Source organism: Ahaetulla prasina, chromosome 4 (genome assembly GCF_028640845.1).
Source record: "Ahaetulla prasina isolate Xishuangbanna chromosome 4, ASM2864084v1, whole genome shotgun sequence".
Taxonomy (NCBI): domain Eukaryota; kingdom Metazoa; phylum Chordata; class Lepidosauria; order Squamata; family Colubridae; genus Ahaetulla; species Ahaetulla prasina.
The window spans coordinates 98,708,238-98,735,806 of NC_080542.1; the positions used below are offsets into that span (position 1 = coordinate 98,708,238).

At 35.3% G+C, this 27,569-nt stretch overlaps 1 protein-coding gene across 2 annotated transcripts; it reads right to left on the reverse strand.

Annotated features, from left to right (window-relative positions):
* Positions 1-43: 43 nt before the first annotated feature.
* On the reverse strand, positions 44-27,569 carry RAB5A (RAB5A, member RAS oncogene family). Of its 2 annotated transcripts, XM_058183783.1 has the most exons (6): positions 27,356-27,566; positions 18,808-19,061; positions 8,630-8,781; positions 7,172-7,294; positions 3,325-3,418; positions 44-1,439 (listed from the first exon to the last, which is right to left on the reverse strand). In XM_058183783.1, exons 2-6 carry the CDS (start codon positions 18,968-18,970, stop codon positions 1,321-1,323), a joined length of 651 nt encoding a protein of 216 aa, XP_058039766.1. In that variant the 5' UTR covers positions 18,971-19,061; positions 27,356-27,566; the 3' UTR covers positions 44-1,320. The 2 variants fall into 2 exon arrangements, with proteins under 2 accessions (XP_058039766.1, XP_058039767.1); XM_058183784.1 differs by lacking the exon at positions 7,172-7,294 and having other exon boundaries at positions 27,356-27,569.

Sequence of the window (27,569 nt, forward strand, 5' to 3'; positions counted from 1 at the left end):
GCACCTCAATATAAAACTAAACACTAGTGAACTGTCATTTTCATTGCTAAGCCCAAATTATTGCAAATTTACATCTGCACATGTAAGTTTTTGCTAGCAGTTCAACATTTAAATAGATTAAATCATCTTTTCTGACACTTGGTAGATTTCATATAATGAAAATAACTAAAGAATTAGTGCAATATACTGGACAAATCAAAATAAAATGGACTTTGGGAGACAACATTGCAGAATTCATTACAGACAGACAGTAGTATTTATGTTACAGGTACAGGAGCATCTTTTATTACTGTTCTAGCCATGAAGGAAGAAGTTAATCCCCATTGTAATCTGGGGAAAACGAAATGTTAGCTCTTTAAAATAACTGTACACATTGTATACTTTTAAGCAACTCTTAAATAGTATAGAGTATTAAACAGCTGTAGACTACAATGCAGTACCCTATTTACAGTACATTAACATCCCAATTTAAAATCAAGTTGAATGTACATAATTGTTAGTGCTCTGACCAATTACATTCTTAGGGAAAAGGTAACTGTGTTAATGGTCAACACTGATTAAAATCAAAATTAGCTAACTAGTTTTTATAAGATATGTCTCAATAGTTTGTTAGGAAATATGTTGTGATGCATCGGAAGTTGAATTCAATGGTTGTGACATTTTAAAAGCAGGAAAAATGTGTGAAGCTTGATTTTTTTAAAAAATTTAAACTGGGTTTTGACCAATTTATATATAGTGTAATAATTAAAGAAAACCAATTGTTCTGCAAGCACAGGGTCAATAAAATCGTTAAAAGTTTCACGTATTTCACTTAAATTATGAAACTGGAATGTATATTTAAATGGTAATTACCCACATATTTTGCATAAATACTGTTAATAAGCTTACAGAAAGTTCAGAAGATATATTATTAACCTTTTTCTTCTTTTCAAAATCACAAATGGAGAATCCAAATTCTATTCATTACACTTTAACAGTAACCAATATCCAACGCTTGAGGAACTAACTGGTTAGCTGCAGATCCATGGAACAGTTCAGTCTATTCCTAATGACATGTAATCCAGTTTAAAACCTCTTAACTGAAGCAAGTTTAGCCAGCTTCTTTTCCCCACCCCACCCTATTGTTGAAACATAACAGCCAGTGATACATGCATGTTATTAAAAATTAGGACAAAATCATTCTGTATTAGAAACAACTATTTCATAAGTCTCTTCAGTTTTGGAAGCTGTATTGGGCCAGGTTAAATACTCCAAATTCCATTGTTATTAACAAGTTAGGAAGTGGAAGAATATTCAAGACAGTTTAAAGCCGCTGAAAGTTTAGTTGCTACAACATTGACTCTTAGTTGGTTGTGTTGGTTCAGTAAGATCTACTCCTCCTCTTCCTCTACCAGAATTAGCTCCCGTATTCTGTGGTTCATTCTTCGGCAACTTTTTAGCTATAAAAATATAGCAAAATTAGTGTGTGTGTGTGTGTGTGTATATATATATATATATATATAAAGACCTACATATAAATATATATATATATATATATAAAAAGGATTAGCTATGTATATTTATAGCTCATAGCACTATACAGCATAATCAATATTTTTTATTCTGACTAACCTTCCATATAAATTGATGAAGTTCACCTGATCTTACACAGGGATCTGGAATATGCTTGTTTTAACATGCATCTAGCTCCAATAACTATACCATATATTTCATACCATATGTACTTTTTTGGCAGCATACATGTATTTCTTCTTCAAAAGATCCAAAAGATTATGGAGCTACTTCAATATGGCTTGTCTGTGTATAGCTTAAACTTGCCTATTATTGTTCACTGTGACTTATTTTTAAAAATATGTTGAAAAACCCATGGCTTATCACAAAGTGGCCAATAAGTCAATTTTTCTATCTAAATTGCTGAGATCCCTGGAAATAGAAATGCTGCAAAATTGGACACTAAATTAACACAATTTCATGGGAATGAAATAATAAATTTTGCTTAGTTTATATCTCAAATTAATTTTTCTGCTTAATAATTTTTGTAATATTCAGGATTACCTTTAGTTCTAATTTTCTTTTCTAACCTTAATAATAATATATCCATTTTGAAATAAACAAGCAAAATGTAAAAAACAGCTCAGTACTGAAGACTACTTAGGACAAGTTTTACGTATAGATAGTCCTCAACTTACGATCACAATTGATCCACAAAATTTCTGTTATTGAAAAAGTTAAGGCAGCTTTGCCCCATTTTACAAGGTTTCTTGCCATAGTTGTTAAGTGAATCGCTGCAGTTGTTAAGTTAGCAATATGGTTGTTAAGTGAATTTGGCTCTCCTTGTCAAAAAGTCGCAGAAGGCGATCACATGACCCCAGAATATAATCATAAATATGAGTCGGGTGCCAAGCGTTTGAATTTTGATCACATATCCTTGGGGATGTTGCATATGGGGAAAATGGTCATAAATCACTTTTTTCAGGGCCACTGTAACTTTGAAGGATCACTAAACAGTTATATGTTGAACACTACCTGTAAATACTTTTTTACAGGTTTGCAAAATTACTTTGCAAACATATTGGTAATATAAATGCTTCCTAATGGGACTTTACTTGCTTAAAAGAATAAAGGACAATGTCAACATAATATGGTATAGTTCCAATCAACTGAACAAAATAAACATTGGAATAAGCTGAATTTTACACAAATAGTAAAAACTGATCTAATGCATATTCTCACATATTGAAATTAAATATAATTTTGAATTTGAGTTTAGTATTACTTGGCTCATCTCAATATGCCTAATGAATAAGATATGTCAAGTTAAAGCTTTAGGCCACATTCAATGTACAAATAAGCCTGGATTCCATTCCAGATGTTTAGCAGCTTTCAGATCACTTTTAATTTAATAGGTTTATTAAATATGGGCTTCTTCTGATAAAACCAAATTTTCCTAAACCAATCATGATTTATGGAGCCATAACAGCCTGCCACAGCATTATCAGAAAAAATTGTAATAGAAACAATTAGAAAAGTGCTTCGTTAAAAATAAATCAAGTTACATATTCAAAGTGAACATTATCTTCGCTAATCTTTTTATTTAAATATTCTGCCTTCCATTCTTTTGACTTTATCAATTTGAAAATAGCTGCAAATTATATAAAATTGTGTGCATTTTATGATAAAAAATGCCAAATTATTACTACTAAGCAGCAATCAGAGGTCAGGCTGGCCATTTGCCACTGTAGTCTGATAATTTTGATGACTGCTCTCTCTTGAAGTGTCACAAAAATATTTTTAAACTGTAACTTTAAGTAAGAGTTCACTTACCAATTGCCATGAATATTTCATTTACATTTACTGATGTTTTAGCTGAGGTCTCCATGAACAATAAACTGTTGTCATCTGCATAAGACTGTGCTTCCTGTAAATTTAAAATGTCCATTTATTTGCTGCTGTAATTCTGTATTATACAAAATATGTATTGTCTGCAGTTAGAATAGTGTTTTAAAGATCAAATTTTGACTTAATTAGTTCAGTCAGAACAATGCTCTCAGAAAAAACTAGTAATTTTAAAGATTTGCAGTGACACCTACACAAATGAACCAAAATGCAAATGGATGAAGTAGTAATGAAGTATGAAACTGCTGAGTTATTTCTTCTCAGGATCTATAAACGTTCAGTATTTCAAAGCTAAAATCGGAAAGTTTGGTGATTAAAGGATAAAGAAAATTAATTCTAATTATGATACTATACTTATTCAAAAACACAAGGGTTAACAAGGGAAATTGTTAGAAGTTATATACATGATTAAGCCCAGCCTTTATAGAATTTATTTAGAGTTAATTTTTACGGTAAACTCAAAATTTTAAAAAAAATATTGAAAAAGGGAATAACAAACCATTTCTGAATTGTTGACAAGTTACTAATAATCAAGTTCAACTCAAACTCTTGTTTATCTTTGCACTTACATTGAGAACTTATCTTTAAATCTTCAATGTACTTTACACGCTATTTGGGTTGGTGCTTGTTAAAATATATTTGCAATGATAAACATACTGATGCTAAATTTAACGTATCTTCCATTTTGTTGTTATTAGTTGCGAAATCGTGTCTGACCCATCGCGACCCCATGGCCAACGTTCCTCCAGGCCTTCCTGTCCTCTGCCATCCTCTGGAGACTCCATCCAGCCACCTCGTTCTCTGTCGTCCCATTCTTTTGCCCTCAATCTTTCCCAGCATTAGGCTCTTCTCCAGTGAGTCCTTCCTTCTCATTAGGTGGCCAAAGTATTTCAATTTCATCTTCAGAACTGGCCTTCTAAAGAGCAGTCAGGGTTGATCTCCTCTAGGACTGACTTGTTTCTTCGCCTTGCAGTCCAAGGGACTCGCAGGAGTCTTCTCCAGCACCAGAGTTCAAAGGCCTCAATTCTTTGGCGCTCAGCCTTTCTTATGGTCCAACCTTCACAGCCATACATTGCAACTGGGAAAACCATAGCATTGACTATATGCACTTTTGTTGGCAGGGTGATGTCTCTGCTTTTTAGTATGCTGTCTAGATTTGCTATAGCTTTCCTCCCCAGGAGCAAGCGTCTTTTAATTTCTTGGCGGCAGTCCCCATCTGCGGGACTTGGAGCCCAGGAAAATAAAATCTGTCACTACCTCCATTTCTTCTCCATCTATCTGCCACGAATTGAGAGGGCCGGTTGCCATGATTTTAGTTTTCTTAATATTGAGTTTCAAGCCAACTTTTGCACTCTCCTCCTTCACCCGCATCAAGAGGCTCTTTAGTTCCTCTTCGCTTTCTGCCATTAGAGTGGTATCATCTGCATATCTGAGGTTGTTGATATTTCTTCCGGCAATCTTAATTCCAATTTTTGATTCATCTAGCCCCACCTTATAGTATCTTCCATAACTATCCTATTTCATAGGATTTTCTATAACCAGTCATGTTTCTGATTTAGGGGATTCCAAATAATATTCAGAAAGGCAACAAATAACAGCTCCAAATAAGTAGAAAATTCTATTACAATACAGTAAATATCAAGCAGCTGTGACCTCTATAATTTAATTTTGGAAAATATTGTAAAATTAATACAGTTGAACCTCTTGTGACAGCTGAAAACCAAGAAAATGTGTACAATATTATAAATTTGTGATATCCCCTTTTAGCACTTATATGTGTTAATTTATTGTTGATAATTCTCTTGGCAGTAAGTTATTCATCCTTACTTTAAAAGGTAGTGCAATATTAATACTAGACTTGAATAGGTATGCTTTACTAAAACTTTGACAAGTACCAGAGAAGGCCCTCCCAGGGGGAGGGCCTTCTCTGTGGGGGCTCTAACCCTGTGGAACGAACTTCCCCTCGGACTTCGACAATTACCTGACCTTAGGACCTTTCGCCGCGAACTTAAAACTTATTTATTTCGTATGGCTGGACTAGCCTGATTTTTATCTTTATTTGATGGGTTTTTAAAGTTTTGTGATTTTATGTATGTTATTTTAACATTTGGGCATTTAAATTAGTTTTTAAGGGATGTTTTTAATTATTGTGTGTATTTGTATTTTATCTGCCTGTTCACCGCCCTGAGTCCTTCGGGAGAAGGGAGGTATACAAATTAAAATATTATTATTATTATTATTATTATTATTATTATTATTATTATTATTATTATTATTATTATTATTATTATTATTATTATTATTATTATACATGGAAGCACTTCTAATTTTTCTTTCCAATTCAAATACCCTCTTTTATAGCTCAGGCTTTTCTCTATAATGTTTATACACAAAGAATTGCATTATTCATGGCCCTCAAAATTCCTGACAAGTCCTACTTTTACTCATTATTATCACCAATTAAAATCTGCCTGTCTGTTAAAGTATGCATATATATTTTTTTGCATTTCATCTTGCTATAAATCTGTTAAATAGTTTAAGGATTGGCCAAAATCATCCAATGAACCCCAAGAATGTGTGACAATTTAAATTGGGGCTTCTATAGTGTTGGAAGTGTATACCTGGGCTTCTGAATATCAGACAGCATCTACGATTTATTTTTTTTTAACTATGTAGTGATAGTATTTATCCTCTTGCATTTGCATGCTTTCGAACTGCTAGGGTGGCAGGAATTAGAACAAGAACAGAAACTCACCCCATCGTGTGACACTCAGGTCTTGAAACCGGGCTATCATCTTTCCAGTCAACAAGCCCAGCTTCTTAACCACTGAACCACTGCACCACCTCTTTGGTGGGAAGGTAACAGCACTCTGGGACACCATGCTGGCCATGTGACCATGGAAATATCTTTGGCCACACTGACTTAATGGCCCTTGAAACAGAGATAAGCACTATTCCCTATAATTGGCAACAACTAGCAAAGTAAAGTTCTTTACTACTGATAGTAAAGATCCTTCATTAATGGTAATATAATGTGAGTTATGCTCTTCAATTTCATCTGGCAGTTCTAAACAATTGCAATTATTGTAATAAATATTATGTTGCTTAATAAGGAGAAGGGAGAACTGATATTTTTTATGTACTACTCTGTTGGTATAAATATAGCAGTACTCGATGTTAATTGGTTCTGGGAGGCATGACAGTAAAAAACAAGTGACAAACAAACAAGATGACTCCCCATGTGACCCTTTGTTTTGGCCAGGAAAAACTTTCTGTTTGTCTTTTTTTCCTATGCCAGTGACTTTGCCAACAATGCTTACTTCCTGTCCATCCTCTATAGCCACCCCTCTCTTCCTTTTATGCAACCTTCTAAGTATGGCTGACTTCCTATCTTCCCTCTGCAACTATCCCTCTCTTCCTTTTGCAGGACGCCGAATACCAAAGAAACTATGAGTACCAAGACATTTTTCATCAAAATGTGTTCATTACCAAATTTATGAGTTTTGAAGCAGTCAAATATCGAGGTACATTTGTAATTATTATCATTTGCTTCCCAGCCATTGTCATTCCAGATATTATTTTTACATTGATAAGAAGATTTCAATGTTTCAGAAGATAAGTGATGACTTAGAATATTCATAGTATGTATCACGAAATAAAGACCTAACTAGCAATATCCTATCCAAGTAATAATATTACTACAGTGTTTTACATTCCTATACGTTATTTCAGCAAAGCTACAATTTCAGACAAAAATATTAGAACTAAAACTTACCTGAAAATCTACAGCCCTTTTGTTAGCTAGATCAGCCTTATTTCCTGCTAAAGCTATTACAATGTTGGGACTTGCTTGCCTCTGGAGTTCTTTTACCCAGTTTTTTGCTCTTGCAAAAGATTCCTGTCAAGTATTTAAAGAAAAAACTCATTTCTTTTTCCATTTTAGAAGATGCCAATAAAAGGATATGGCTTGATATCCAATGCCAAAAACTACATTTTGTTTTCTTTTTTGTTGCATAAACTCCTAATTTTACAAACTCCTATAACTATAAACTGCTTCAATGAAGATTTGTTGAAGATTATAGATTAATCTATGAAATAGCCATGTCATTAACATGAAATAGGCATAGTAAAATGTTTTGCAAACAGCAGTATCTATATAGCTTATTAGTCTTCCATTCCTACATTTCTTTTTCCTTTAATAATTTTATTACTTTACTATATATCTTGCATATATATCTTATCTTATTCTTTATACTTTTGATGAAATAGATTACAATCTCAATCTATAAAAAATTATTCGATAATAAATGTAGATATATTATAAAATTCTTTTAGTATCTTAAAACAAAGAATGGAAAAAACATGACATAATATAGATGTTTACTTATTACTTTAACTTTTAAAATGGATACATGAATAAAAATTACAATAACAAATTATATACTTGCTACTATATATTTAATTTATTTATTAATATGTACTCCACCTTTATTATCCTTACAAATAACTCAAGATAGCAAACATATCCAACAGTTTCTGCCTCCTATTTTCCCCACAACAACAATCTTGTGAGGTGAATTTAGTTGAGAGAAACTGACTGGCCCAAAGTCACCCAGCTGGCTTTCACATTGAATATTAATATGAATAAAAAATAAAAATAAAACAAGACAACATTGCAACAACCCACATAAGATGCAGAAATGATAACAGTATAAAAATATTAAACTACCTTAATTAAACTTGAAGGAAAACAATCTAAAATGTGTTTTTTGTTCTGTAGCTTTATAATGGATAGCAGTGTTTTTCACCCACTGAAAAGTTTGGGTGATCAAAAGCACAATAGTATAATTTGATATTCTATTGTATAGAACAGACTTTTGCAATATTTTGCAAAGGGACAAGACAATTTGGGAACATATACTGCAAACTGCTTTGAAGACTGAAAAACAACAGCAATTTTAGGAGCAATATATAGCAGAAGATGGTTTACTGAAATCTATTCTAAAGTTAAATGCCCTAATACTTAGGAAACAGCAGGAGAGGGGGGGAAATTCTGTCATCCTAAATTTTTGAATGTAAATAAACTATGTTATTGAACAACTGCCATCATATGTTAAAAGTAGAGCAAAAATATTTGTTATGATGGAAATACTAGTTCATATTGTATAAATTAATACTATATCAATGCTTTATTGATAACAAAGATTTCAACTTTCACATTAACTTTACCTACCTCATTGGTAATATCATATACAACTATAGCTGCCTGTGCTCCTCTGTAATACATTGGTGCCAAACTGTGGTACCGTTCTTGACCAGCTGTATCCCAAATTTCAAATTTTACTGTTGTGTCATCAAGACATACCGTTTGCGTTAAAAAAGCAGCTAAAGAAAAAGAGAAAGGAACAGAAATTTGGTTCTCTGCATGTCCCGTTGGCTTAGAACAATATTTTCTGCCACACTCCATTAAAAATTTCATGATAGTAATAATGCTTTATTTTAATAGGTTATAGACACAGGGCTGCATATTAGAGTTGACTTCTAATACTAGTGTATATACTGTAAGTTCAAATCTAAATTCAATTCATAACTTTGCGAGTGTTGAATTTCAATAAAAATATTTAAATATAGGAAGACAATCTTTCATATTAGCAAAGTAGTTCTTGTGCTGATGACACTTATTTAAATCCAAACTATAAGGAATTTTATTATTAAAGATGATAAGATCTCCTTTTCCACTCCATGTATTCAAAAATTACTAGACTAAGGGAGGTTCATTTAATAATTTGTCCACATAATCACAAGGTACTGAGCTTGATTTTTTTTAAAAGATCCGCTTCTGAACTTCGTGCTTGATGTGGAAAAGAATGAAACTCTGACTTTGGATTTTACAGATTATACAGATAGAAATGACTTGTTCATACTATTATGCAAAAGCAAAAAACTGTGATTTGATGTTAATGTAACAGAGTCCCAAGTCAATGCTTCTTTTTCTCCCCCTCCCCCTCCCCTTCACTTCATTTCCTCCTTCCCCCTCCCCTCACTGCCCTTCAATTTATTTTTGTATTTTATAATACTCTATAATTTAATAAAAATGTTTTAAAAAAACCTTTAGCTTTATTCAGAAGGAAAGCTGATCTTTGTTCTATATTATTTCCTTACTTCCTATGAAACACTATGCCATGCCCCAAGTTATGGCAATTATCTATTTCTTAATGATTATTTCAGTGCAGAGAAAAATGCATGCATGCACGCACGCACACATACAAACATGTGTGAGATATTTTGGGAAGAACAAGTAGATCCAAAACAATGCAGAAGTAATAGACTGCTACAGTTCCGCAGCATATTGCAAAGAAAGGAATAAAACTGTAAAAAACACATGGAAAAGCTTTAAGTCTGATCTGTATTATAAGTGATAGTGTCAGGCAGACTTCAATTTTCTAAGAAAGTACAAGTAATGTAGATCCAATAATTTATAAATTTTCTTTATTATTTTAATTTATTTATTAGATTTGTGTGCTGCCCATCTGGGCTTACAAACATTGAATGTCAGTAAACATTAAAATGATCAGACATTAAATAATAATGGATTCAACTCCAAAACAACTGGAGCACCACTTTAACACCATTGGCACTGACATATTCATTATCAGTCAATTGCAAAAGCTGACTTTACTCAGAACAGCTTACATCCTGCAATGATATCTATAACACCATCAAACATCTACATCTGCATATCCCAGGTTCTTGGAAAGCACTTGATAGGTAGACAAAAATGCCAAATCCAATCTGAACATCCAATTGACTGTGCAACAAACCATAGTTTACAATTGAAAGATGGGGGAAAGAGAGTATGAAGTACACAGACAGAAGAGGAAATTTGAAGCATAAAGAGCAGGATGTATATAGAACTTTCACTGTGGTCTAGTTTATATGTAACACTATTTCCTTACACCCAGTGCTCTATGACATATTTTCTTTGACATAGTCACTGGAAGTTAGGTTGCATATCTGGTCTCTGGATCGGCAGTGGAGTTCTCCAAACTTCTGATTCCAAGTGACTTCAATCTGCCTTCCTTGCACTCAGCCTGACAAGAGGCTGTTCATAATCTCCATGGCAGCCATGTCATAGATCCAACCCAGAACACTGGTCACACACCAGATCTAATATTCTTATAGGAGCAATGCCAATGTGATCTGTGTGGGGAATCTAAAAATATCCTTGAGACTCTCTTACACCACCCGCTCTGAAGAGACCAGACCCACCCAAATGGTCTGCTCCCAGAGACTGATGGACCCAGAAGGAAGTGGGGGATATCCTGGAGTATTTGCTAGCCCTGTTAAGAAATGAGCCACAGCTGGAGGTGAGCAGTAGGTGAGTAAAACTGTTCATGTGCAGAATCTAGGTTGCACAATCCCCGCGGACCACCCCATCCCACAGTCAGTGAAAAAATTGTCTTCCATGAAACTGGTTCCTGGTAACAAAAAGATTAGGGACTGCTCCTGTAAAGCACTGTACAATTATATATATATATATATATATAAGTTTAAGTGCTATTGCTAACTACACTACAATGAAAAATTGCATTTTCCATAACATGAAAAAATACTTATCTGCTCTTAATGCATCTGCAATATTGCTCTTCAGCCCTTTTCCGATTGCTGGATCCCTCCTAGGCCTAGGGGATTGGGAGGCAGGGGGGAAGGCTTAAACAATCATTTCCAAGGCCAAGCAGAAGAATTTCCAGAAAAAACTCAGCTTTGTTCCCGGCTGAAACTCTTCTGTGGTGCAGATCCTCATGAGATGTCTAGGAAATCATCTTGCCTAGTAATTTGGGATCAGTTTAAGTCTGTTGTTCCTAGGGAAGTGGACAGGGTCCTTTGTGCTGTCAATTCAACTATCTCTCCATAGATCCTTGTCCCTCCAGACTGGTGACTCACCATGAGCAGCAAGTGTGTTCATGCAGTAATAAATTCCTCACTGCAATTTTTTGAAGAGGCTCTGGTTTGTCTTCTCCTTAAGAAACTATCACTTAATCTTATTTAATCAATTTCTGTCCAGTTTCTCACCTTCCTGAAAATGGTAGAAAAGGCAGTTGCTTGGCAGTTCCAGAGTCTTGTACAAAAAGGATTTCCTTGACCTCTTTCAAGGCCTAGATTCAGGCCTACCTATTGGAAAGAGACTTATGGTCTCTAGTGAGAGTGAAATGAGAATAAGGCAACCATTCTCACACTTCCTGAGCTTTAAATGGCCTTTGATACTATCGACCATGGTATTCTTTTGGTCAGCTTCACAAGTTGGATGCTGGATGGCACAGCTTTAAACGGGTTCAGCTCCTTTCTCTAAGGTTGGTTACAATTGGTATTGATAGGGAGTGAGATCTAACCCCTGCCTACTCACTTGCAGCATTCCATAAGGTTTATACTCTCCTATTTAACATCTACATGAAGTCGCTGCGTTAAGATATCATCAATATGCCAATGACACTCAACTCTACATCTCTATACATGAGTGATGCTGCCTCTGCTCTCTTGCAATTCCTGGAGGCTGTGAGGTCCGGGATGGGAGACAATAATTTCAAATAAACCCTGGCAAGACTGAGTGCCTTTAGAATCTGACGTTGTCATTTCTGGTTCTAGATGGGATTGCACTTCTCTGTTCAGATCCAGTTTGCAACTTGAGGGTTCTCCTGGATTCACATCTCCTGCTCGAAGAGCACGGAACAGGCATGACAATAAGAATTTTGCATAGCTCCAGTTTGTGCACCAGCTGTCACCTTTCCTGGATTGTGACTCCCTGTGCTCAGTTATTCAAGCCCTGGTCAATTCTCATTTGGACTATTGAAATGCATTCTATATGGGCTTGAAATCCATTTGAAAGTTTAAATTAATGCAAAGTATAGCAGTGACAGCAGTACTTGGGCTATTATTACACCTCTGCTCCACAAACTACACTCGCTACCCATCTGCTTCCGAGTGCAGTTCAAGATGTTGATTGTGACTTTTAAAGCTCTTAATGGCATCGGTCCAGGCTATTTAATGAAATCTATTGTCCTATTCAGGCCAGCAGAGCAGCCCTATTGCAGATCCCATTAGTCAAAGAACTCTGTTAGGACCCAGAAGAGCCTTCTCTGCTACAGCACCCACCCTTTGGAACACCCTACCCTCTAGGGTAAGATCTGGCCTCCACCTCCTATCCTTTCATGAGAGTTTGAAGACCTGGCTTTGCAAATCTGCCTGGGGACCCAATGGAGAAACTCAACTCTGGAGGTGGCTCTAGTCTAAATCTACAGCAGACTCCACCTCCCCTCCCCTCCTCTGTTCCCTAATGCTCAACTTTTTTACTAGTCTTATTTTATTTACTTTCTTTGTTTTTTCCCTTGTTTTCTTTATCTATTATTTTACTTTCACTTTGTTTTAACATCCTTTTTATTTCTTTGTTTATTGTTGTGAGCTGTTTAGTGTATCCCATGATGAGATATGCAGCAAATTTATGTTTATTATAAAAAATCCAAAGAAAGCAACATAATGATCTATCAGATTATGCAAATCTGAACACAGTATCACTATATGATGTATTTTTATTTCAACTTACATCACCAGAATCTAATGCAATAGACATAACTGTAAATATCCAAAAATTTGAAATAAATAATATCTATGTTATATTATGTATAGGCGTCTGAGACAAAACTGACCTCAATATGTTTTAGGGCAACCACATGTAGACTGCATTACCAAAGATGGCAGCAAAGAGATTTCTTTGCTACCATTTGCTCGTTATCCAATTTTTTGCAATTCATATCTGATAGCCCTAATTTTATTGGTTACCACATACAAAAATTATTAGCTGAAACCTCACAGGGCAACAACTAATGGTACATGTCTAGCAATGTCCAAGATATCAGACTGTATGTTTCCATTGCACTATTGCAGGATCTCTTATAACCATCTACCATACTATTAAAACTGATTTAGTAGAAACATTTCAATTCATGAAGGAAGGCTAAATGTTCAATGTCATCGTTAAGTCTCCGATACCACCCCAAATTTGCTTCCTTTCCATAATCATAGTTCTTTGTACTAAATACTAGTGTTTTGATCACATGATACTGTTATTCATAAAGAAAGGGCAATTGCTCATTAATAGCAATAGCACTTAAGGTTTATACACTGCTCTGTAGCACTTTACAGCCCTTTCGAAGCAGTTTAACCAATTTCTAACCAATCTCTTTGTATATATGATGTACAATGATAATAAAGGCTATACTATTTACAGAGTCAGCATATAACCCCAACAATCTGGGCCCTCATTTTACCAACCTTGGAAGGAAGGAAGGCAGTCAACCTTGAGCCAATGAAGAACTCATTGCAAACTCATGGCAGTGAGCTTAACTAGCCTGCAATACTGCATTCTAACCATTGTGCCACCACAACTCCCATGGTATTTTAAATACATCAAATTATTGGAATTCTATCAATTACTAAGGATGTATAAAATAATCCATGAACAAATTGTCCCCAACAGTACACTGAATTTTAAACATGTGCTCAATCCATAAAAGAGTGTTTTGGATGGAAGGGATAATGCTTAAAAGATCCAAGCATATCAATTATAGGTGTGTGTGTGTGTGTGTGTGTGTGTGTGTGTGTGTGTGTGTGCCTGTGGGTTAAATGTTTTCTGTATTATTGATTACCAGTGTTGGTAATCATTGTTATATATCTATAATGTAGAAGCAACATGGGGTTTACCCTACACTTTCTTCGTAAGTGCTCATCCAACATCATGACCAAAGATGGCTATTGGTTCTTCCCAACAATGATAGATGTTGGTGCACCATACTAATAGACTAGATCAGAGATCCCCAACCCATGGGCCATGGCTTACATGCAACTGGAACGTATAAGTGGCAGGCTGCAGTGTGCCTGACACTCACACAAATAAAGTTCTGTGCATGCGCAGAACACCTGCCCTTCACACAAACTATCCCCTTTCCCCACACACAAACATCAGGCCACCAACCGGAAAGATTGGGGCTAAACTAGACAGAAGATAGAAATTTTATTTGGGTCATTGAACAATAAAAATACATTCAATGAAACAAACAACCGTGAAGTACTCTGAACAACATGAATTATTGGCAACTATTTGTGAGTGCAGTTTACACATAATATAATAAAATTTTATTATTTCTACAGGAATAAGTTTACCTTGATTGTTTAACAAAAAATAAAAATTATCAATGACCCCAGAAATTTAAATAAAAGAGGGGTAATCAACTAGTGGCAAATGTCCCTATAAAACTGGCAATACAGAAGAAAGCTTACAGGGACAGTCAAGTTTCATACGGGGTTTTCCTTTCAAGCTGGCTGTGGGGGAAGATTAAATTAAAGATAAGGTTCTCTTGAATTTGAGAATTATGAAATGATATAAATATGATGAACTAAATAATGACTCTCAACCATGGAATAATGAATTAACATCAATATATTGTTTAAGGTAAGTGCAAAGGTCATACAGATACTCATTGCTAATTAGAATCAAAAGCACTAAGCTGCTAATAACATAGCTAGCATGTTTTAGGCACGTAAACTATGCCTTAACTTGTAGTTATAGAAATATTTTTCTTTGATATCAATAGTTTACCAAGATACTCTTCCAGGACCTCTACCTGCAGTCATTACAGAGTAATGCCCTGAACAGAGAACATATTAATCTTCCACATAAAAATCACTGGTATTATGATGCATGTCTCCGCAAGAGGAAAAAAACTCTTTTTTCCTTGTGTTTAAAACAGGTAAAACACAGGACAGTGCTTATGGGCTATAATTGTGACCATGTGACTGAGGAACATTGCAAAGGTCATAAATTTATTTATTTATTTATTTTATTTTATTCATTCACTGTTGTAACTTCGTAAATTGGTGATCTGGATTTTGCAGATGACATTGTCTTGAGAAAACTGAGACAAAACTACAATAAGTAACAACTGTCTCAGATGAAGAAGCTACCAAATTGGCGTCAAGATAAGTGCTGAGAAATCAAAGATCATGTATCTGAGTCACACAGAGATCTCCAATAGATACGGGGAATCACACTTAGATCAAAGCAACTTGAGGAAGTAAAAAGGTTTACCTATTTGGGTAGTGTAATCGCTCCTAATGAAGATGCAGAGATGGACAACAAGGATCACACTGGAAAAGCAACAACTTTTTCCAGAGGATTAAAAAAATCTGGTCATTGTCTGTATCACTGAAATTTAAATTCTGTATGGTCACCTCTATAGTGACAGCCATTAATGCCAGTGAGACACAAAAGGCATCAGTGAGTACTAACAGACCTGATGTCTTCCAACAAAGATGCCTTCATAAAATCCTAAAGATTTACTATTTTGACCATATTACTAAAAATTACATAATATTGTTGCATGCAGAAGATTCCAACCTGCAGATTATATTCTCCGTATGAAGAACTGAATCCCCAAGATGGCAACAAGATAGACACCCCCTGATAGCAATAGCACTTAAGACTTATATACCACTTCATAGTGTTTTTACAGCCCTCTCTAAGTGGTTTACAAAGTCAGCATATTGTCCCCAACAATCTGGGTCCTCATTTTACCTACCTCAGAAGGATGAAAGGCTGAGTCAACGTTTAGCTGGTGAGATTTGAACTGCCGAACTGAAGCTAGCAGTCAGCTGAAGTAGCCTGCTGTACTGCACTCTAACCACTGCGCCATCTCAGCTCTAATGCCAAACATCCAAAAGGATGTCCTCAAAATACATGGCAAAGAATGTTCATAGAAGACTTAAAAGATTGTAAACATCACATAAGAATCTTCTAAAAAAACTATATAAAATATTTTATAGATGGCACATGCCACCAGAAAGACTAGCAAAAACGTTTAAAGATAAATCAGCTAAATGTTGGAAATACTCGAATTTGCCGCGGTCATATTATCATATGTGGTGGACATGTACTGTATAGAAGCAAAAAAATATTGGTTTAGAATACAGACATGGTTAAAAGAAACGCTACACAAATCCATAGAATTAAAGCCAGAAATTTTCTTATTGGGTATTTTGCCAGAAAGATATAGCAAATAAGAAATGTATTTAATTATCCATGTAATAACAGCAGCAAGACTTGAATTTGCGCAAAATTGGAAGTTAGTGAGAATCCCATCAGAAGGTGAAGTAATAAAAAAGATCTTAAAGTGTGCGGAAATGAATAGATTAACTTTAAGAATAAAAGATAAAGAGGAATCAGTGTATTTCAAGACATGGGAAAGATTTTATGTATGGTTAGAAAAGAGACAGAAATAAAAGTCAATAAATAGATAAACCATGATAATAAATGGAAAAGAAATGAGAAAAATGGTAATTAATAAAAACCCAGATATCGCCAAAATAGATGAAAAAGAGGGAGGGGGGATGAAGAAAATAAGATTATAGATATAAATGTACAACCATGAAATGATGGATTGGGTAAAATAGAAAAGAAATAGAAAAGAAAGTATATATTATCAGAACATTGGAGTTGCTTGGATACCAAACAAGGGAAATAATATACAACGAGGAAGAAAGAAAGAAGAGAGGAATAGAACGTAAGATAGAGGAGGTGAAGGAGAGAGGGATGGAAGAAAGGAGAAGGAGAGGAAGATAAGTTAGGGGATAAGAGTAGGAGACAACGTGAGAAAGGAGGGAAAGAGAAGAGGAGTGGGGGAGAGGAAAGGGAAGTAGGTATGAGGAAGGAGAGGAAGAGGAAGAAGGTAGGAAAGGAGAAGGAGGGAGGGAAAAGAGAAGGTTTGTTGTAAAACGAAGGGAAAGAAAGGGTAGAAGAGCAACTCCAAAGTTAATTAAAATGTTTATTTTTGTGCTTTCTTTAGAGAGAATATGTATGATTATCTATGAATAAGAAAATGTACATTTATAATATGTGTTTAAGAAAAATAAAAAATAAAAAACTTTAAAAAAAACATAAGAAGCTGCTAAAATACTCACCCAAAATAAAAAATGTTGGAGACCCCTTGCTGATATGCTACGTAGCATGGAAGGATTAATACTAATGCGAACACAATTTCAAACAAAGTGTCGCTGAACAAATGGTCAATATATGTACAGGTAAGCCTCAATTTACAACCATTCATTTCGTGATTATTCAAAGTAATTTATGACTGTTTTTCACACTTACAACCATTGCAGCATACCCATGGTCACATAATCAAAATTTGGGCAATTGGAAACTGACATATATTTATCACAATTGCACTTTCTTGCATCATATGATCACCATTTTTTAACTTTCTTAGCCAGCTTCTTATAAGCAAAATCTATAGGAGAATCTAGATTTGCTTACTGACCACATGATTCACTTAATTGCAATGATTCGCTTAACAATGGTAGCAAAAAGGTCATAAAATGAGGCACAACTGCATAGCTTAGCAATGCAAATTTTGGGCTCAGTTTTGGTTGTAAATTCCTGTAATGGCATATGGGAATGACCTTAGCAGGTCAGGTAGAGATGCTGCCTAGGAAATACACAGGTAAAGGGGGATACAGCCCACAGTTGCAGAGCAGACAAAGCAAGAGGCTAGGAAGGACTTTCCTTAAATTATCATGCTGTAAAACTGATGGTGAGAGAATCGTACTTTCAGACTTGCAAGTTTCTGTGAATATTTAGCATAAAGTAGAATTAGGTTACCTGGTGGTCTTTCCTGTCTGTGTACTTGTTAAGGCTGACATCAATCTTGGAACCTAATTATATAATTCTCCTGCAATCACCTTTACAGCTTGATAATTTAGGGAATGTCCTACTTGCTCCATCATTATGCAGCTATGACAGGGCTCCCCAACCCCTGAACTGCTACCAGTCCGGAGTCTGTTGGGAACCAGGCAACGCAAGTGGCGGGCAGGCATGCAAAGCTTCATTTGCTCATGTGCATAAGGTAGGTTGCATATGAAAACCATCCTTTCCCCCCACCGCTGCTGTTGATCTGTGGAGCAAGAAAGGTGGAGGGCTGCTGAGCTGTGAGTTATGGTCCTCTTACTGATCATTTCCTATGCAGCATCTCTTTTTCTAGTCTCTCAAGGTCATTTCAACATACCATTATAGTAAGTGACAATTACTTAACTGTAACTTATAGCAGATTATAACATTATCTGTAGTTAACTGTCTTATTTAAAAAACTTTCTCTAAATATTGTTACAGGGATTTTTTAACCAGATACTTAAAAAATTCAGAATGAATAAAAGAGCCCAAAACCATTTTAAAATTATGCAAGTAATACAATAGCTTGTGAGACACAATAGCCTGTGAGACACAATAGTACATAATTTAATTTACCTTGACATGATTACCAATTCATAAGCATAAATGATTAAATTTGAAATTGTAACATTTCTCACCTCCAATTGTACTTTCTTGGAACTCATGAAACTGGCCTTTAACAAAGCGAAGCACCAAACTTGATTTGCCAACTGCAGATTCACCAAGAAGAACTAACTTGAACTGACATATTTTATTCCCAGCATTGGGCCCATTGGGTCTAGTTGCTCCTCGGTTGGCCATGTCCAAATTAAAAAGGAGTCCCTTGTTTCAGGTTCTTAAAAAAAAAAGATTCCAGGATGCGAACCTCAATGTGCCTTCACCTCAAGGCAGCCTGTAATATAAAATAGCATTCACATTTTAGAAAAGATCATAGGCAGAATCATACTTAAAATTATAGTAATCTTTATAGGGTGCCTTGGTTTTCAAAACACTATGTATATCTGATAGCAGGTTAACCAGCAAGGAATTACAGCAAATCAAATACAGTATATATAGTTTTCACCAGGAGTGAAATGCTCCCGGTTTGGACCGGATTGCCCGATCTGGTAACAATGGCAGCAGGTGGTTTGGAGAACTGATAGCAAATATCCCTCCCACACACATCCAGCTGAGCCGTGCGATCATCACAAGGTTTTTGTTTTTTTGTTTTTTTAAAAGCATTTTTTCTACAGCTTTTTCAGCTGAAGAGATTGTAGAAAAAATGCTTTTAAAAGTAAAAAAAAAAAAGTTGGCCACCCCCACCCAGTCACATTATCCCCCACCAAGCCACGCCCACGGAACCGGTAGTAACAAATTTTACATTTCACCACTGGTTTACACAGAGACAGACAGACAGACATACAGACAGACGGGTTCAGGGAAATATTACTGAACTGTATTTCTAAGAATATCTCCAAAGAATTAATATTAGAGACCTAGAAGTACTATAATACACAATGCAAAATAGTTTATCTATGAATGGTAATGCTATGTTAATCACAATCTGTTTATACTGAAAGTTTTATAAAATGTGAATAAAGTTAGTAATAAGCAATGGTAGAACTCAAAGAGCAAAATAAATATTTGGATAGTATCCGTTTCAGAAATTTCATCCATTTTTATGACTAATACTTTTCCATCATTATACAGAAGAAATACCTTGAGTCCCTCATTTCACAACAATCTATTGTGAAGATTTGTAAAGTATGTATTCATGAACATTTTTAAACAAAAGGGAAATATTAGTTGCCTTTAACAATTTAACCTGCTAAATTTTGTCATTTCCAAAACCACCTCCATTTTAAATCTGCTAGTCCAAGATAGGATTAGGCCTAGAATTGAAAACAATAGTGCAGAAATATGACTTTAGCTTTAGTTATTCAGATGTCTCAACAGTCCAGTGGCAAAAACAGACTCCAATAATATAGCCAATCCACATTTAGCAACTATCTTAATTAGCAATTGTTTACAAGCATGACAGTAATAAACAGTAGTAAAATATCATTATCTGACTAGTGCATGCAATTATAACCAAATTTTTGTACCTAGAAAAACATACCAAAGTGAAAGCAACTTGGGCATTGCTACCCAAAAGGGAGGGAGGGAGGGAGGGAGGGAGGGAGGTATTTATTTAACTTGTGACTTGCCCAGCTTGCCAGAGGCAAGTCTGGGTGGCTTACAGGCATTCAAATAACATGCACTATAAAACTTTAAAACACTAAGTAAGGATCATAAATTTAAAAATTCAATTGAAAAAAATTAACCAGGAAGGAGAAGAGCAAAGTGCTTAAAGGAAGGAGGTTAGCCAGCTTCAAAGTGCCACATTCCCATTGGTGCTCCAAGCTAGTTTGCCCAGCCATGTCTTTAAGGCCTTCCAGAAGGCTAAAAGGATGGGAAAAGCCATGATCCAGAGGCCAGAAGCCACAGCAGAAAAGATTTTTCTTCTAGATCTTGCCAGTCAAAATTCCCTGGCTGACAGGGTCCACAGCATACCATTTCTACCAGCATGGGGAGGGGGGGCAGGCTAATTCCATCAAGGTGAATTGGATTCTCAGATAGGCTGGATCCATATCATGCAGGGCTTTAAAGGTGAAAATTAACACCTTGCATTGGACCTGAAACAAAACAGCAGCCAGTACAGTTTGTGGAACCGCAGTCTAACGTGGGCCACCCAGGGGGCCCCAAGAACTGTCCACACTGCTGCATTCTGCACTAGCTGAAATTTATGGATGAGATAGCAGCAACTAGAAATCTTTACAGTCTCTCCCTCTCTCTCTTTCTGTCACATGTTCTCTAAGCAACCATTTACTGGAAGAGATTGCAATAGCTAAACAAGGACTAACTTTAATTTACATCTGAAAGGATTGATTCACTTCTTCAAGCCAGAACTAAAGTGCTCCTATGTCTAGTTAATTCAATGCCTAAATAAGACTCATTTTTCCTCATTACTTTGTAGCTGAGAAGAATATGAAGTGGATAACAGAATTATGAAGACAACTCCCGCTTCTCACAATCTCCTTTCATGAGTGACTATCTCTAGTTTCCCTTTACATTACTTAATACCTTTATGTTTTCCCATTCCTAAACATTATGAATGGTTGACACATAGTGAAATTGTTGTGAGCATCACACTAGAACACTGAACATTGTTAGAAATAGCAATTTTTTAATATATTTAGAATGGAAAAATTACTAAATATAATGGAGAATAATCATATTAACTATACATCATTTCAATTAAATGTAACCCAAGATAAAATTTAGGCTTTATCCTGACTCTCACTACCCAGTATATAATTCAAACCCCAGTCCACATTCGCTTTCTTCAAATTCATTCGAATTCCTAATTTATAAATATAGCCATCTAAATAAATTACAATTTGTACAATTACATTTATTCAGAATACCCCAAGCAGCACTGGAATTTACCAATTCTCAGAACAAGAACCATATTACAGCAAAAACTCAGTGCTAAGACTCTATAGTCTTCAGAATATAGAAACAAAAATAAATTGGGAAACTATGGATGCCAACCTTTTGCTTTTTACACCCAAATGTGCAGTTCAATTGAACTTCCTAAATAGCAACATTGTGATTCAACAGTGCTGCCTCACTCAAGGTCTGTTTCTATCCATTTTATTGTCACAAATTCATGCTATCATTAAATTGACTATAACATTACTAAATCGGAATATTCTCCCAGAGTGATTTGTTGCTGAAGAAATATTGTGGTATGACTGATGGCAGAATAATTTTTTCTACTTTTTCCACTGCAGCTTCAAAACTGGAGATTTTTGGGAGCAGATATAGGTTATATGGAAGCATGTACAAAGGACTACAGAAGCAAACATCTCCTTTACAGCTGGGTAAGGAGGTGTGGTATAAAATTCTGCATAATCTATTATTAATTGCATTGTTTCAACCAGTCAATAAAAACATGCACTAATAATTAAAACAGTAACATTTATAAATGAATATAATCAATAAATAAAGCTGAAATCAAGTAAGATTTCCTCTGAGAAGCCTACTCCTCCTCTTATGGATAGATAGAAAGCTAGTTAACTGGCAAAAGTTAATTAGTCAGCTATTGAACTTCTGTGGTATGTATGGTCCCAGGGTGTGGGTGCTAACATTTTGTCTAGAACAGACACACATAGCATATGGCCTGTCAAGCAGTCTTATACAACCCATTGGTATTTTTTGAAAAATTAACAAATCTACTGCTACCAAATGTTACAACCTAGTATTAGCAGCCATCAATACCCCAAAAGACCCAGCCTCACCAACCTTGTTAGTTCCAATACTACCACCAGCTGATTGGTTTGACAAATGTCCCTTTGTGACCCATAATTATTTTTAAGGTATCAATGTAGAAGCCATTACAAGCTGTGGAAGCCTACCATAAAGTATCTGGATTCCAATGAAGTTATGTAAGATCCAATACAGTTCATTTTTTCAGTATATAACATTTTTATTCAGGCTCACATATAAGCATACTAAGACTTAATTACCGACTTAATTACAATAGACATTATATGCATTTTGTAGCTGAAAGCCAACTTTATTATAGAGGAATAATAACTGACTATTTTTCTAAATACAATAATTTACAACTTCTATCATTTTACATTATGTATGGTGCTTATTTTAACTATATCCTATTTTTAGGAAAGAGTTTTCATTTATCTCAAAATCCCATAATTTGTTACATTGATTTGCCTGTCAGATCACAAAAAATAATCATATGACCCCCAGGACACTGCAATAGTCATAGATATGAACCAATGTCAAGCATCTGAATATAAATCACATGACCATGGGATGCTGCAATGGTCATAAGTGTGAAAAATGGTTTTAAGTCACTTTTTTCAGTGCTGTTTTAACTTTGAACGGCCACTAAATGAACTGTTGTAAATCAAGGACTATGTATATACCAGACTGATAAACCTCTTGGCAGCTATGAAAATCAAATAAAGATGTTATAATTTGAAAGTCAATCCTGCATTTTCTAATGTAATTCCCTATATTAATCTAGTTTTTATTTTGTTTTAACAAAATATGATTTTGATTTTGCTGCCTATCTTTTCCCCAGACCTCCTTCTATTCCATAATAGCAAGCAAGCAAGATGACTATAATCTGGATATGCTGGCTTCTTCTCCACTAAAAGGTAGTATTAATGAGAAAAAACTAAATAATTACAGACTAACTACAAACCAATCAGCTTGACAATAACTGGGAAGATCTTGGAAAAGATAATCAAACAACAGATCTGCAAACACCTAAAAACAAACAAAGCTTTTACTAAAAGTCAATATGAGTTTGGCAGAAGCAGATCATGCTAAACAAATTTTATTGTATTCTTTGATAAAGTGACTAAATTAATGGATCAGTTAAATGCTGTGAACATAGTATACTTGGAATTTAATAAGACATTTGACAAAGTAGATCATAATCTACCTTTTGTAAAATAGAAAAATGGAATAGACAGCTACCAGATGGACACATGGCTAAGCAAGCACATTCAACATGTAATCCCCAATGGAAATGACATTGAGGGGAGTATGCAGTGGGGTACCCCAAGGTTCTGTCTTAGGCCCAGTACTCTAATATATTCATAAATGATTTAGATGAAGGGATAAAAGGGAAACTCATCAAATTTGCAGATGACAACAAGCTGTTGAGGATAGCAAACAGTTTAGAAGACAAGCTCAAGATCCAGAAAGACACTAGGCCCTATCCAACAGAATGCTATTTAGTGGTGAGAATATTAAGATTTTTACACTCATGCAAGAAAAAATAATATAGAATTGGTGGTACTTAACTCAACTCTGAGAGGGATCTAGGACTCCCAGTGAACAATCATTTAAGTATAAGCCAGCGGTATATTGCAGCTACCCAAAAAAAGCCAATGCAATCCTAGGCTGCTTCAACAGAGGAATAATACGAAAATCACATGAAGTATTAGCACCACTATCTTTGGTAAAACCACATATGGAATATTGCATCCAGTTCTGATCACAACACGCACACAAAGGTTGAGATCCTAGAAAGAGTATAGAGAAGAATGATGAAGATTATTAAGAGATTGGAGGCTACACATGTGATGAACAATTGTGTGAATTAGGCATGCCTAGTCTAACAAAGAGAAGGACTAGAGGAGTAGTCTTCTATTTGCGTGATTGTCACAGACAGAAGGGGGTCAACTTATTCTCCAAAGCACTGGAGGCCAGGAAAAGACGTAATAGATGAAAGCAAATCAAAGAGAGAACCAAGAATTAAGGAGAAATTTTCCTGATAGTGAGTACAATTAATCAGTGGAGGTTTCTGGGTGCTCCATCACTGGAAGTTTTAAGATTATGTTGAACAGCCATTATCTGGATTGGTATAGGGTCTCCTGCTTAAACAGGGAATTGGATCAAGACTTCTAAAGGTGTCTTCCAACTCTGTTATTTTCTAATTCTAATCACATATAACATGGGAATTTTAATAATGGCAAGTTTTTAAAGAGAAATTCTATAGATCCATACATCAAAAACCATATATATTGGAAAAAGAACGAAAAATTGTTGCCCCCTTGGTATTAAGATTGAAAATATCTCTGGTTTAAGAAAAAAGATATATTATCATGATCACATCAAACCATTGTTTGACACTAAGCCTCAAACAAAGAACCCTCAAAGATAACATCATGGAATACTGTGGAATTTATTCCTAAGTAAACATCTATTGCAAATCCAGTTTAGCTGCTTAGTAGTCAGACAATTTACTCAGTATTTCATTGGATCATCAACTACTTCACATCCTGTTATATATTAATCAGTTCTTACTCAGCTGATCATCACCCTCTGTATCCTAGTTAAAATGAAACTGATACCACATTGCAAGTATGGTTGTAACATGACTCTGGTTGCTTCCCCACTTACAGTAATGATCTTTTGCAATTTACAAAGAATCACACTGTTTTCTGAATCTCAGAATTTTTCTATAAAGGGAAACCATAATCCATAAATATCTGAACATAGTAGATTGTTTATTCCTGCTGTGTTAATATACACATACACTGCATAAAAGCTATCAAAATTAGTGTGGAATTAAGGATCTCTTAAATTACTATCTCAGCCCTGAGAATAGATCACAAAAAGATAATTCTTAGATCTGCTATTTTTGCTTCTAAATTGGAATTAAGGTTCTGATGATCTTACTGTTTAAAAAGTGTTTGATTCCTGTTAAAAACAGGAGAAATAGAAGATAACTAAAATTGGATGTTTTACCTTCCTTTTTATAGATTTCTAGGAAGAATATGAAGGCTTAGAGCACAAGTATTAAGAAATTAGTAATATATTATTCTAATATAAATTAACTATACCCAGGTATCAGAAGACAAAATGCGTTTTTTTCTTTCCTCAGCGCAATTACAGAGTATTATGTCCTTTTGAATTATGAAAACACGGAACTTCATCTGAAAAAAGATGTTGATGCTTTAAGACTCATTTTTTTAAAGCAAGTATTCAATGATCCCATGAGATCACACTCATTGAAGAAAAAGGGCCGTAATAGCTCAGGCTGTAAGGAGCCTGTTATTAGAACACAGTAGCCTGCAATTACTGCAGGTTCAAGCCCGGCCCAAGGTTGACTCAGCCTTCCATCCTTTATAAGGTAGGTAAAATGAGGACCCAGATTGTTTGGGGGGGGGCAATAAGTTGACTTTGTAAATATACAAATAGAATGAGACTATTGCCTTATACACTGTAAGCCACCCTCAGTCTTCGGAGAAGGGCGGGATATAAATGTAAATAAATTTTTTAAAAAAACTATTCCACAGATACATAGGTTGGATTTCTAATGTATAACTATAACTATATCAGGATTATATGGAATTGTGTTTGCATATGTAAATTTCACTTGAAAATAAAAAAGCAAATTTTAAAAATAGTTTTAAAATTTGTAATAACAGACATCAGGTTACAAGCTCTTTAATCTAAAAATTAAAGAAGCTCATTTATACCCTTATTAAAGGCATGCAAAAGGTTTTTTAACTCCATTGCTAGTAAGTACCACTCTCAAGTATACTATGCTTATAGTTTTTCACTATCTTCTCCCCCACCCCTCTCACCCCAAGAGTTACTTAGGACCAATTTAATTGGAACAGAATAATCACGAACAATATTTACTCTGCCACTATGTCCATTTTCATTCTTCATAGAAAGGAAAAATTGAGACCTCTCTCCTGTCTTTTCATATTATTTCATATTATTTGGGATCCAGAAATAGAAGCAGGAAAAGTGACAGAAGCAAGAATATGTTGCTTTTTTGCCTTTGTTGTACCTTGGGAAAGAATTACATATTAATAAACTATTTAGATTATAAAACATTTATGGTAAAAAAAGCAGATTCTTAGGAAATCAAAGTAAAATTGATCTGAAACAATATCTAATAAGACAAATTTTTAAAGCAGAATTTAAATATTGCACCACATTTTAATTGTTTTATAATACTGATACGTCACAAAAAATAAAATCTGAATGTTTGGATGTGCAGCTTTGTTTGCAAGTAATTTCATACCACCTGAGGCTAGAACTCTTAATAAAACTGATGATTGACACTTTAAATTGCAAAGTGTCCACAAGCCTTATATCAAAATGACTTTTTATGTTTATACTATCAATCCACCATAGAGATATTGTTAAGCATTTAGGAATAATGAGACATAGGCATTAGTTAACAATTATATAGCATAACATATATATCAAATCCAGACAACAGAAGGTGATTTTCAATTATATTCAATTCCGTATTTCATTCCCTCTTCGGAAAGATGCCCTCTCTGCGTTCCAAAATTCCTTCTGCCCCCCCAAGACATCGCCTTTCTCCGTGCATTTCTCCAGCAGCCCTGCCCCAGGAATAAGAGGAAGTGGGAGAATTGGGGTCGCCATTTTGAGGGTGAAAGGGAAAACGGCTCAGTTCTCCCGTCTTTGCCGCATCTCCTTCCACTTCCACACCGATCTGAGGCATCGTGGACGAAGCTCAAACCCCACCCCACCCCACCCTCAAAAAAGAGGGGGAGCGAGGGTATCGCAAGTGCCTATTCATTTTGCTCGAACCACGGCCTCCTCTCCCTATTAAGTCCGGCTTTGATGTATCGTTACCTGGCTGTGACGGAAAGGCAGGAGCCTCTTCGCCAGTTCCGTTCCCCCCCGCGAACAGATTCCTGAGAAAAGAAAAGATGCCGCCCAACGCCCGGTTCCTGTGGCTCACGGTACAAGAGGACAGGGAAACGGGGCTCTTCCGTGCCTCACGATGGTAAACGCGGCCTCCAACTTCCGTCTTTCCCTCCTCCTTCCACTCCCGGACCAAAACACG

What these genes read in the sequence shown, in the direction of transcription:
- RAB5A (XM_058183783.1), bottom strand. Translation starts at nt 18,970, where the DNA reads ATGGCCAACCGAGGAGCAACTAGACCCAATGGGCCCAATGCTGGGAAT. An exon ending in CCAAGAAAGTACAATTGGAG is followed by an intron (nt 8,782 to 18,807) that starts GTGAGAAATGTT and finishes CTTTTTCTTTAG; the next exon opens with CTGCTTTTTTAACGCAAACG. An exon ending in TATATGATATTACCAATGAG is followed by an intron (nt 7,295 to 8,629) that starts GTAGGTAAAGTT and finishes AATACTTGACAG; the next exon opens with GAATCTTTTGCAAGAGCAAA.